Consider the following 13,048-nt stretch of genomic DNA (forward strand, 5'->3'; position numbering starts at 1 on the left):
AACCACCCGGAAATCCTCCCCTCCCATTTTAATTTTTCCAAAGAAGGAACAGAGAAGGGGGCCTAGTGAGGATATACCATCTAAGGCTCAGTCCTCTGTTCTTAATTCTAACATGGGAAATGGCAAATATGTATGAAAAGAAAGATATATATATATTTATATTTCCAACTGGTACTTTTTTTTGCTACATGGGACAGCTTGAGGAAGTGCTTCAAGTCTGTCAGTGATCATCAGTTTCTTTCCTTCCTGAGTAAAGATTGCTACAAAGAATCATGGAACCACTGGAGGTACTTTGACCCAAGGCAAATGCCTGGAACCATAGGAGATGACTGTCATGAATTTACTTCATTATGTTTAAAATATTTGTATGAATTATTTCTACAGCTACTTTGACAAGGCCCAAAAAAGGAAATTGTAAGAGGGAGGTTCTGTTTTAGAATAAATTTGACAAAGCCATTTCATACCACTGAGTGTGATCAGGGAACCTCTTCACTTAGGGGAGACAACTGTTCATATTTACTTAAATTCTATTTATTAACCAGAGAAATGTTAGGTGGTCGTAAAGGTCATTCTCAGGAGCTTTAGGTAGTTGAAAGGGCCAACCTTGGGTAACAGTTGGAGAGGACAGAATCCCTTAGCGGTTAATATATTCTTTTATTATTCAGTTGAAGGTAAGCTACAATCTTTAACGGAAATGACTTTTAGCCAGACAAATCTAGCCAGACCATTAGAACTGATACTCGCTGAGCCGTTAAAGTCGGACATTACTAGCCAAACCATTGGAATATGATAGTACAAATTAGACAACAGATTGTTGAGATTAGACAATATTTTGCCATTTTTTGTTTATTTCATTTATTAGTACAATTGCATAAGTATACTCTGGGAGATGAGTATGTTCAAAATCTTTTGGGAACATCAATCCCCTTGATGCCAAACATCAAAATACCTGATATCATATGCACCTTGAACACTATCAGCTTCATTAGCAAAAGCTGGTCATGTGATATCATGAACCTGTGGTAATGGGTATAATAATTCTTTAGATATTCTTCCACTACGTGGATTCATGAGTAAATTTCTAAGATCCCAATTTAGGGCATAATCACAATAGCCACCTTTTGTTCTGTGTGGGTAAGAAATCTATCAATTATTATGAACTTATAAAGTATCAAAGGTATTTCGATCAATACTGAAATTATTTCAATCATTACATAATGAATGTCTGTACATAAAAAAGTTAAGCAGCTTTTTATGATCAAATGAAGCAAAAGCATATGGATCATTACTCTTGCACCTATATAAATAAAACAAAAACTGTGTATTTATGATTAAATGAAACCTAAGCTCAAGTAGAATAGCGACAAGCCAGAAAATTGTTGGTTATTCCCAAATGGAAGAACATAACACGAAGAATTGAAAATGGGTGTGGGGAAAAGGATACCCTATTTTGAAAATGGTGGGGAAAAGGATGCCCTATTTTGAAAATAGAGTGGGGAAAAGGATGCCCTATTTCGGTGATAGGAGTATTCTGTATAATTCCATTAATGTTTATATTTATGAAGCTTAGATTGTAAATCTGTGAGAAGGTTGTTAGGTATAGGTTACAACTATGTAGACTGTTGTGAAGAGGCTTCAGAGGCTGATGTCTGAATTTGGAAGAAAGCATGAAGGGAGAAAGTTGGAAGTCAATGTGAAATAAAAGAAATTTTATTTGGTTTAGCGGTGAAAAGTTTCTCTGAATGGAGAATATTAAGGGGAAGTAAAGCATCTTAGATACCTGGTAGTGGACATGACATAATAAAACCATGGCAGCTGAAATGAGCCAGGAGGAAGGTGAGCCGGCTAAGGTCTTGGGTTTATTGAGACAGTGTCCAAATAGATGTCCTTGTCTTTAACTATAACGATGGTTATGTTTGATGGTATACTCGTCCCAATGATCCTGAATGAATATGAGGAGTGGGCCATCCACAGACAAAAATTGATAGCGGAATGTGTTGGAAACAAAATTATTGAGGACAAATATGTGATGGGATGGTTAATCATATAGGAAATTAAAGGGTAAAATAGAATTTTGTTAATAAGAGAAGTATATATAAGAGCCGAAGAGGGTGTGCTGGAATTGTTTTGGGCATGTGGAGAGTCTGAAAAAAGATAAGATAACTGAGGGTATAATTACTAGAAGTGGAAGGAACAATAGATAGGGGGAAACCGAAAAGAGGTGGAAGGATGGAATGAAAATACTTTGGAGGTTCGGGATCTAAACATGCTGGAGGGTGCGAGATGGGTAAGGGACAGAGCGAATTGGAGGAATGTGGTATACAGGGGACAACGTGCTGGCAAAAGGCTGAAATAGCCGTAAGAACCTACAGAGTCTGTTAGACCTGGTTGTGACCTGGGAGCTCTGATCTGAGTGCATTAAATATGACAGACACAGTGGATGTGAATGAAGAAGTCAATCATTCCTTTGTTCCTGTTCTTACTTGCTTACGTGGGAAAATGCAAGCATGTATGAGATGAAAATATTTCTTGGCATTGGATTTTGGTTCAATATATAAAGAAAAAAGTACAACAACTTTAGTCCCTAAATTCAAGTGAACCCAATATTTTAAGGAAATACTCATAAGTAAAGTGTAACTTGTAAAAAAAAAAGGAAGACAGCTCCTACCTAACGTGCCTAATCTGGATTGTAAAAACGAAACTTAAGAAAGTATATGCTTCTCATGTTCCTTGCATGAAACTGTTCACCTCCATAGTTTTCTTAAAATGTAAACCAACCTAATATTGATAATCTAACCTTAATAGAGTAGAATTCACTAATTAGATTTCAAATTTACTCGAATCAAAAGTTAGAGGAATGAAATTTAATTATGGTAACCATGTTATAAATACTTAAACGACATTTAGAACCATCGCTCCGGCTAGAGTAGATCAGCTGTTCACTGTTTTGGTACAATGGCTCTTCGGGCTGGACCTTTTCTTTTATCTCGATTACCAAGAGCTGTGCAGCCAAAGGTGTGAGTATTTGTGGTATAAAGTGACAATATTTTCCATAGATAAGTAAATTACATTGATTGTAAGATATAGGTTAATGATATTGACGTTATTTTTTTCTTTTTCTCTGCTAAACCGATTTTTTTTTAAGGGCAAGTGAGCAGTCTTTGAAGATATGTTAAATCTATTGAATCTTAAACAGATGAAAATTATGCCAACCTAAGATACACCAAGCTACCCCAGGATAGGTTACCTTCGTGTCTGGTAAGAGTAAACATATGGTATTTTGGTGATTAAGGTTTGAATAACCTGCAAGACTGAGTCGAGTTACTGTTCATGAAGAGAAATTTTCATGAATGGCAACATTCCATTTAGAGAATATAAAGTGATCTGACTTCAGGAATGTAGAATTGTTACACAGTTTCTCTTGTTAATCATAATCACATTGATGAAATTTGGTCACACAAAGATGAAATTTGAAATTTGGTCATACAAAGATGAAATTTTCTTTATGTTGAACACATTATGGTGAAGTTCACATGTTTCTGTTGTGATCAAAATGTATAAGTTTTGTCATTATGTAAATGCTTAGCAATGATTTTGTAATGATAGGTTGTAATTTGAAATATAGTAACTAAAGGGAACTCTTATTACATTATCAAGGCTGATAAGGACAAGGTGATAGTAAAATCTGATATGCACAAAGGAACTACAGTAACATTACTGTCATTATTTTATACGTGCTTTACAACAACATGTCAAAGCCAGAATTAGAATGATAATAATTAGGTGAATATGCTCTCACTTTATACTATTTTCTTCTTAATCTTTTCTGCTTTTACTGGACACTAGCCCCTAGTCTTAGCTTGCTCATATGCCATTTTTCTTCCAAAAACTGCCTCTAGCTTTCACTCCTGCCTCCATCAGCAAGTATTCACACCTGCTGCACCTAAGCACATTCATATGAAGCAACATCCGTTAGTTTACTCGTATTCTTTCAATTTTGTTTGATTGCTGTCCCCACTCTCTCAGGTATACTTTTGCCCTGGATGTATGCTGTTTCTTAATGAAGTGCCTGTCCATGTTAGTGAGACCAATATATTTGGTACATATTTGTCACTTTTACTTCCACCATGCTGGCAAAACCATCATGGTGCCACAAGCCATTTACTATGCCAGTTGCATGCATTTAGCATGCACACACACACACACACACACACAAATTTATTGTTAATTTTCTGGGGTAATAGTATTTGTCTTAGTCTTTATGTGCACTCCTCTCATCGACTGTACCTATCTTTATAAAGTTATCAAAAGAATATGTCTTATGTGTAGCATACAGTGTTACCAAGCACTGTACTTTCTATGTATGATACTTGCAGCTCCAGTGCTGTGCTACATCCAATAGTGGGAAAGGATGATTCTTTTGGAGTGAGAAAGGTGACTTTTCACTCGCAGTGTAACCTCATGTAGACAGAATATGGTAGTACAGGTCGTCCCTGACTTATGAGTGTCGAACTTTCACACACTTGCGCTTAAGAACGAGCTCAAAAAACAATATATAATCCCTTGTCCAACATAGTTACTCATAAGTATGAACTGCAGAGCTGCATCTCTTTTCTCAGGTGTATGATGTTTCTACTAAATATGTTTGGAATACAATATTTAATACATTTGTAGTGTTATGTACAGGTAATTACTCTAATTTTATTCATTTCTTTATATTTTTCAACTTATGAATATTGTGTTACGAACAGGGTCCAGGAACCTAACCTGTTTGTAATGCAGGAACCCCTGTATTTGCACTGAGTTTGGTTATATCATCAACTGTTGATAACTGTTACCCCACATGGACTCATCTAAGCTTTTGTTTTACCAGACGAACTCTTAGTACATCAGCTGTAAGGCATGTAGATGACTTGACAGTGAAACAAGTGGAACCATGTGATGCTCGCAAGTCACTCAACCCAGAAGAGGTCAAGCATGAGAAGGCTCTTGCTGGTTATATCACCATTGACACTCCAGTAAGTCTGTTTATCTATGTGTCTTGCTTGAGATATTACATCATTTTCTTTAGTCATGCAGTGACCAGTAGACAGTATATTCCCCTGAACTTAATACTGCTACAAATGATTTTCATAAAATCAGATTAGCAATAAGAGAAACTGTTGGTGCCTTACCAGGCTGATGTGCAAATTCGGATACTGAAGGATTTATTTTTCCTACTCATTGAAAATCTTTATGATGTAAATTATCTTACAAATGAAGAGAAATTTGTATACTGACCTGTATCTGTTTATATTAGATTTGTATTACAAACAAAGTCAAAACCAAGGCAGAATTGAGGTTCTGTTGGAAGCACTTCCTTTAGAGTGCCTTCATCCTTGGACTGTTATAGATAAGGTCAAAGACCCATATATACAAGGTGCATTTTTTTTTATTACGGTAAAGGTCTGCATTGGGAATGGAAAATGGGTAAAGGTCTTCTTGGCTCTGAATTTAGATGTGACTTGAAGGGAAGAGACAGAGGAAGCTAGAAGATAAAAGAAACCATTGAAGAGGATGTACAAGGATAAGGTACCAGCCTTGCTATTAAGGAATATTTACAAAGATGCAAAAGTAACTTTTGCCATTTTGTTACATACTTGGTACCAGAGAAATCACTGGATCATTTACCAATCTACTTTGCATTTTTCTGTTAATCATTGGATTGTAACACACCTAAACCACGGATCCATGTTTGCTTTATATCATTTTTCCCCTAGTCTTTCTTTCTTTCATCACCTATTTGTCCACTTAAAACATTCTCCAGCTTTTTAATGTTTGCTTGAAACCTTAAGGAAATATTGAATTTCAATAAGACTGAGTAAGAGGTACTATATTCCAAAGATCATGGGTGACTTGGAATTTCAGCATACTTATACTGTATTTTTATTTGATGAAATTGCTATTTATCCCTGTGGGTAGGGGAGAAAGAATATTGCCCATGTATTCCCTGCATGTTGTAGAAGGAAACTGAGAGGGCAGGGAGCAAGTAGCTGGATATCTTTCCTTCCTGTATTACTTTCCAAAAGAAGGAACAGAGCAAGGAATTTTTCCATTTTCCTGACACTACCTCACCCACATGGGGAATGGCAAGCATGTATGAAACAAAAATTGTGGTTATATCTTTGTACATTGTTTATGTGTACACAGTAAGTATTGAATGTTTTTGGACTTTATCCAAGTTTGGCTTAAGACATGTAGATTTTTTTTATTATTTGAACTTATGTTCATTCCATATACAAATGGTTGTGATTTTACTCAGTAACAAAATTATCATTGGCTTTCAACTAAATTTGATGAGAGGAAACATTAAAATTACAGTTTAGACTGTCACAACATTTTCCTCCCTAGAACAACCATATAACTAAATTTTTTTAAGCAGACACTTTGATCATTGTGTGGTTAGTGTATTTAGATTTGGCAGACAGCCCAAAGGTAGCTTATTCTTGGAAAAGTTTTAAACATTTACCACAGAATACTATATGAAACACTTTTACTGCAAAGTACTGTATATTGTGATGATACTCTGGCCTAAAGGGGGGGTGCGAAAGGCTCTGTGTAGGGTACACTGTCACTCTTTCAGAGGATGTTCCAAGGGTCACACCAGAAAATTTATGAGACATTGTACGTCCAAGTAACTTTTTTGTGCCCTTTCTTTCTCTGTTGATGATACAAGTAAGAGGGTTTGAGATGGAAAAATCCAAAGTTCATCAGCTTGCTTTTTTTTTGCATTAGTAGTGTAAACATGATGAGATCTGATACATGGTGTAGCCTTTATGATATTAGATTATAAGAGGTGCTAATATACATAGAGTTCTTTAACTAGTTGTAGATATGTTAGCAAGGCTTGAATCTTTTTGGAAACTAGGACTATTCTCATGTATAGGGTAATTGTACAAGTCATACATATTCTTCATTGGCATCCCTTAGACTAGACAGTGCTCATTAATGAGCTAGCTATGTTATTTGTCAAGTTTGTCCTCTTTCAGACTGATTTAACACCAATTAGTGGCGTTCCAGAAGAACACATCAAAACTCGACGTGTATTGATCAAGATGCCGACTAAGAATGCCATGCAGTCTGGTACTAACAACATCCACAGGTTTGTATAATGTATAAGATTTCATACACAATTTGGCTTGGGAGGTATGAAGTGGAGAACTGAAGAGAAACTAAGTTTTTTATATTTTTTCACACTTGATTACCGTTTCCTGCATTAGCGAGGTAGCACCTGGAAACAAAGAAAGAAAGGCACACCTGCTCACATTCACATATATACATACACATACATCTACATTTAGATACATACATATACCTATACATACTGGGGTTGATGTGGTGTCAATGAACTGAACCGGGGCATGTGAAACGTTTAGGGTAAACCATGGAAAGCTCTTTAGGGCCTGGATGTGGATAGGGAACTGTGGTTTCAGTTCATTACACATGACAGCTAGAGACTGAGTATGAACAAATGTGGCCCTTTTCGTCTGTTTTCCTGGTGCTACCTTGCTGAAGTGAGGGGCAACAATGCTGTTTCCTGTGGGGCTGGGTGGTGAAAGGAATGTATTGAAGGCACTCTTCCCTTACAAAATCCATATTGATATGTAGTGGATCTGAACTATATTGATTTATGAATTAGCCTGCTTAAACTTATAATGAGTTCTTTGACAGGTGGCGTATAACATTTGATCAACGTGAACGTTGGGAGAACCCCTTGATGGGTTGGGCCTCAACTGCTGATCCACTTTCAAACATGGAGGTGAGTCACTTACATATGTTTTTTTTGTATTGTGAAATGAGTCCCACCAACAGAACCCATAGTATGTATTATGCATATATATCATCAGTTCCTCAGTTTCTTGTGCAGACCCCATTTTACATTTTAGGTTATTGAGTCAAAAGTAGTACCACATTTTGCATTGTAGGTTATAGAATTGAAATGTAGAACTAAGTAATGAACTTGTTTATCTCATGCACTAGTGGATATACTCAGAGATTGATTAAGTATATCATATTCACAGACAGTTGATTGGCATGTTTCAGTTGCATTTGCAAACTGTAGGTTAAAGAACTATGGTGATGTAGAGGAAGAATCAGCTTCCAGCATTTTCATTCCTCTTAGAGATGACGGAGTTGTGGTTGGATCACTATGTGCCATTGTTTTTAAAAAATTCAGCTGAATTGAACAATTTTATTCTGGACTGTTTCTTGCTTTAAACCTCATACCCATGATAAAACCCACACAGAAGACACCAAATACCTATTGTCCAGCTGCCCTTCACTCATTCTCCAAATACAAACACCTGACATCACCACATTTTTGGACAAATGTTTGTGGCCAGTATACATGGCTGACTTCATAAGTGCTTCAGAAGCCTCATAAAATTGTATCCAAGGGAAGGAATAGAAAGTGAGCAATATACATTTTTTTTTTACTCTTGGTATTTTATGACTATTATAGTAGTTTACTGGAATGAGTTAAATATCTGAATCAAAGAATTTTATGTGAAACATGATAGTTCTTCAACAACATCCTCTTTGCCTTCCTCCTTACTAATCCAGTCAATGTCACACTTTAGTATTCTTGACAGGTCTGTTATGATTTCATCGTTTGATATACATTTGATCACTTCCAAATCAGTTTTCTTTGATATCTAATTACACCTTTTCAGTCTTGAAAATTTTTTACTACCAGTGCTTTTTCCTATTCTTTTTATTTCCACACTGAGAGATATGACCTAGCTGTGAATGAAAGAAAAATCATATACAACTTAGAAACTTTCTTCTAGGTAACTGCAAGAAAACAGTTGCCTTGCTGCAAACCAGTATGCAGAATTGACTGTCTTTGCATTGCTTCCCACAGATACTCCTGTCATTAGTTCTTCATTGTGTTTGATCTTTTGATTTGGTCTCCCACACTTGAATGTTTTGTTAATTGTATTAAAAAGATTCTACATGTTTCACACTGATCAGTGTTTAAGTAAGACCAACCAGAACATATGTATTGCTTTGTCATAGACACGGCAGTTTCTTGCTTCCCTTCCTGTTTCTTGCTTTTCTGCATGCATTTTCTTTGCCATTGCATGATATTTTGCCAAAACTCGATTTACTTTTTCATTTGTGTACGCCAAGCAACAGTTATGGGTGCTCAGTTTGTGTTCTAAGGTTTGAGGTAGTAGAATTTTGTTTAGAAAAATTTCAGGCATGATATTATACTTTTCTTCCTAAAACGTGTTAGTCATAGAGTAGTATCAAACTTGTGATGATGGAAATATTATGCCTACAGTGTTTTATTTACCATCTTCACAAGGTGTAAAGATCCAAAATGAAAAGTTCATCAGATGATACCATGTTTCAGGTCTCCTTCACTGCTCGAGAGGATGCCATAGCATTTTGTGAAAAGAATGGATGGGAGTGGGTAACTGAAGATCCCCCTCTTAAACCTCCACGTGTTAAGAGTTATGGTGCTAATTTTTCATGGAACAAGCGAACCCGACGATCCACAAAATAGATTATCGTGTTCCCTCAATTGTTAGAATGTATTGTATTAATAACACCTCTGTATAGGATCAGCACCATCAGTAGTACATTTCATTATGTTACAAATATAATGATAGACATTTTACTTAATCAGGTACATGTACTTTGCCTGTACAGTTGTTCTAATGAAGCAGAAATTATATGTTTAAAATTAGTGGTATTTTTGTGATTCTATTGGATTTGTATTGCCAGTGGAAAATTATCTTAGAAATCCTGATTCATTAAATTCTCAATCTGATTATTTTTTGTGATGTCTTGGACCATTTTTGTTTTTATATAAGTACCATAGTTCAGAAGAGGATATAACTGATTTTGACTCAGTGTTAATAAGCTGTACATATAATATTTATGAGATAAATCCATAACTTGGAATTTTTATTGATTATCCTGTATCTTCAAATTAGTATTTTAGCATCTCTCAGCACAGTGCTTATATTATCCGACAGGAACACTATTCCTGCTGATGTGAAGATAGTAGTTCAATTATAAGAGGACTTAGTTTGCATAACAGTTCAATTATAAGAGGCATTAGTTGCTAAGTTATGCAACCCCAGGCATCCTTTATGGCGTTACAGCATCTTCGAGCCTGTGAGTCACATGGGAGCAGAGTAAGATGGGCTAGGCTCCTATGGGTAAAGAAGATTCTCAATAAAAGTGTACTCCTTTCCCATAATGAAAGCCTTGTAGGTGACTTCCCTCCTGGGTCATTACAACTTAGAGGCAAAGACTGGGGACACCTGTAATAAGTGGAAAAAAAAGAAGCAATCTTTATGGATTGTATTCACAAGATAAGAGGGTGAAATTTTTTATATTGGAGGTGAGTAGTGTGAGAGTAAGGAAGCAGATTGGGAGGTGGTAAAACAAGAGATGAACTGAGTGTTTTGAAGGATTATTGTGCGTGTTAGATGAGAGAAAGGCAGATGCTGTCTGTCAATAAGGTAGCATGCAAAGTGGTAGCATGCAAAGTGAGAGTCATGATGAAAAGAGATGAAGGGAGTAAAGGTAGAGCTATCATTGATACTGCCAATTGTATTATCAATATTCCTCTTTTCATTTTGTACTTTTACAAAATGTAACAGTATAGTTATATTTGTAACGTACCATTTTATAGAGTTTACCTTTCATTTTCCTTTTTAAAGAATAATAAGTGTGAATAAAAAAGTTAATAATACCAATTTAGCTGTACTTTTCAAAAAAATTTAATATAAAAGTATGTACTGTCTGTACATTCATGCAGTACACTTATATAAACATATGCAGTGTCAGCCTACATCATTCAAACTTGATCACAGAACCATGTCAGGTAACATGAGAATCCAGTCACATTGTGAAAAGAACAAAGCTGGTATGCCATTACAAAAACAAGCATAGTATGACAAATTAAATTATATGTATAGTTCATGTTTTTATGAAGGTATTTCAAAAAGCAAAATGTTATCTGTCACTTCTTCATGGATTTTGTAATGTTTTTGCCTTTAATCACACCTCAAAACCCTGGGTTAAAGAGATGTAGTTTTAGACTTTCCTTTCTACACACTCCAGAATGCATGCAAGACCATAGCCCCTCATCCACTGGATGGCTTACTTTAACTCACATGGTGCCATCTCTTGCCATAATAGCCACTTCCAGATATCTAAAACACAACCATTTATTGGGCTTCCCTCTCCTCAAATTCACACCCCAACCAACTTTTCTCTTCCTCTGGTTGAATAACCTTTCTTTTGTTCACTGTAAGCTTTCTCAGCTCAACACCTTCAAATTCAGACAACAGTTTCTGCAGTTTCTCACTTGAGTCTGTCATCAGCAAACCGACATTTTTTTACTTCACCCCCCCCCCCCACACACACACACACACACAGACATACCAGCAACAAACTTCTGACTGTCCCTGTCTTCAAGATCCATGAAGTTACTTCACTTATTCACCTTCACCTGGGACCACTTGCCTTCTTTTCGTCCTACTCTCATACACTTCTTACTGTCTTCATATAAACTCCTCTGCTAGTAGTAGATTTCCTCACATCATACTTTCAGAACACGTTCTGCAAGGGTTTTGTATCAACCATATCACACACTTTTTTCAGATCAATGAATGCCAAATTCAAAGCCTTCTATTGTAATTTTTTCTCAAATTCTTCAAAGCAAGTATATCTACTAGTCTTGAAACCACATTGCTCCACCCTGTGTGCTGCTGTGTGAATGCCACCACCCTTGAAATCACCACTTACCCATATGATTAACAAGGTAAACTCATCACCTATAATTCATACATTCACTTTTTCCTCCTCGCCTTCATACAGGCATTCCACCAGTCCTCAGCACCTTACCATGAGCCATACATGCATAGAAAATCTTATTTAACCAATCTACAAGTCAGATTGCAAATCTACTTGGCAGCAAAACGTATATGTGTAAGTTTCCGTCACACACAGTAAGCAATACTAATGTTATAGCTCCCTCTCCTTATCAACCTGTAGGTATATGAGAGTGCTAGAAATGCACACTTACATAATACATAAAATGCTCAACACATTATGTCCTCAAACATCTCATTTCCAGCGCATCCAATCTCCTCCGCACAACTGTATCTATATCACACGCCTTGAATATGGCCCTTGTTGTCTTTTCCTAGCGCTATCTCGCGCACATGCGGGGGAAGGGGGTTGTCATTTCATGTGTGGCGGGGTGGCGACAGGAATGAATAAGGGCAGACTATGAATTATGTACATATATATTTATATATATATATATATATATATATATATATATATATATATATATATATATATATATATACGTTGAAATGTATAGGTATGTATAAGTGCGTATGTGGACGTGTATGTATGTACATGTGTATGTGGGTGGGTTGGGCCATTCTGTCGTCTGTTTCTTGCGCTACCTCGCTAACACGGGAGACAACGGCAAAGTATAATAAACAATAAATAATGTTATTGGAAAAGATCACAATTTTGCGCGTGATCAAGTATATTCCAATGAGTCGTGTTTCATTTTCCCCATGGACTCATAGGAAAAAAAAAAAAAAATATATATATATATATATATATATATAGCGGGGGGGGCTGGAAATCCTCCCCTCTCGTTTTTTTTATTTTTTTTTTTTAATTTTCCAAAAGAAGGAACAGAGAAGAGGGCCAGGTGAGGATATTCCCTCAAAGGCCCAGTCCTCTGTTCTTAACGCTACCTCGCTATTGCGGGAAATAGCGAATAGTATGAAAAAAAAAATATATATATATATATATATATATGTGTGTGTGTGTGTGTGTGTGTGTGTGTGCTGTACTAATAATCTCATCTTGTTTTTCAAATAGTCCTACTCTTTAGAACTTCCATGATCAAAAGGAAGAATATATTTCCTGATATCCAGAAGAAATACTATAATCTTTGACTACTCAGGTTAATCTTTGATAAGACGTTGGTCGTGCGTCCGGCAGCCAGCTCCTCCCTGCA

The 13,048-nt window shown here is 36.2% G+C and overlaps 1 protein-coding gene across 1 annotated transcript; it reads left to right on the forward strand.

The window, feature by feature from the left end:
- The first annotated feature begins 2,872 nt into the window (after positions 1-2,872).
- On the forward strand, positions 2,873-9,951 carry LOC139764485 (NADH dehydrogenase [ubiquinone] iron-sulfur protein 4, mitochondrial-like). The gene is made up of 5 exons (XM_071691070.1): positions 2,873-3,017; positions 4,874-5,018; positions 7,029-7,141; positions 7,711-7,798; positions 9,398-9,951. The coding sequence occupies exons 1-5, from the start codon at positions 2,956-2,958 to the stop codon at positions 9,548-9,550; spliced, it is 561 nt and encodes a 186-aa protein (XP_071547171.1). The 5' UTR covers positions 2,873-2,955; the 3' UTR covers positions 9,551-9,951.
- Positions 9,952-13,048: the final 3,097 nt, after the last annotated feature.

The sequence above is a fragment of the Panulirus ornatus genome, chromosome 50, assembly GCF_036320965.1.
Source record: "Panulirus ornatus isolate Po-2019 chromosome 50, ASM3632096v1, whole genome shotgun sequence".
NCBI classification, from domain to species: Eukaryota; Metazoa; Arthropoda; class Malacostraca; order Decapoda; family Palinuridae; genus Panulirus; species Panulirus ornatus.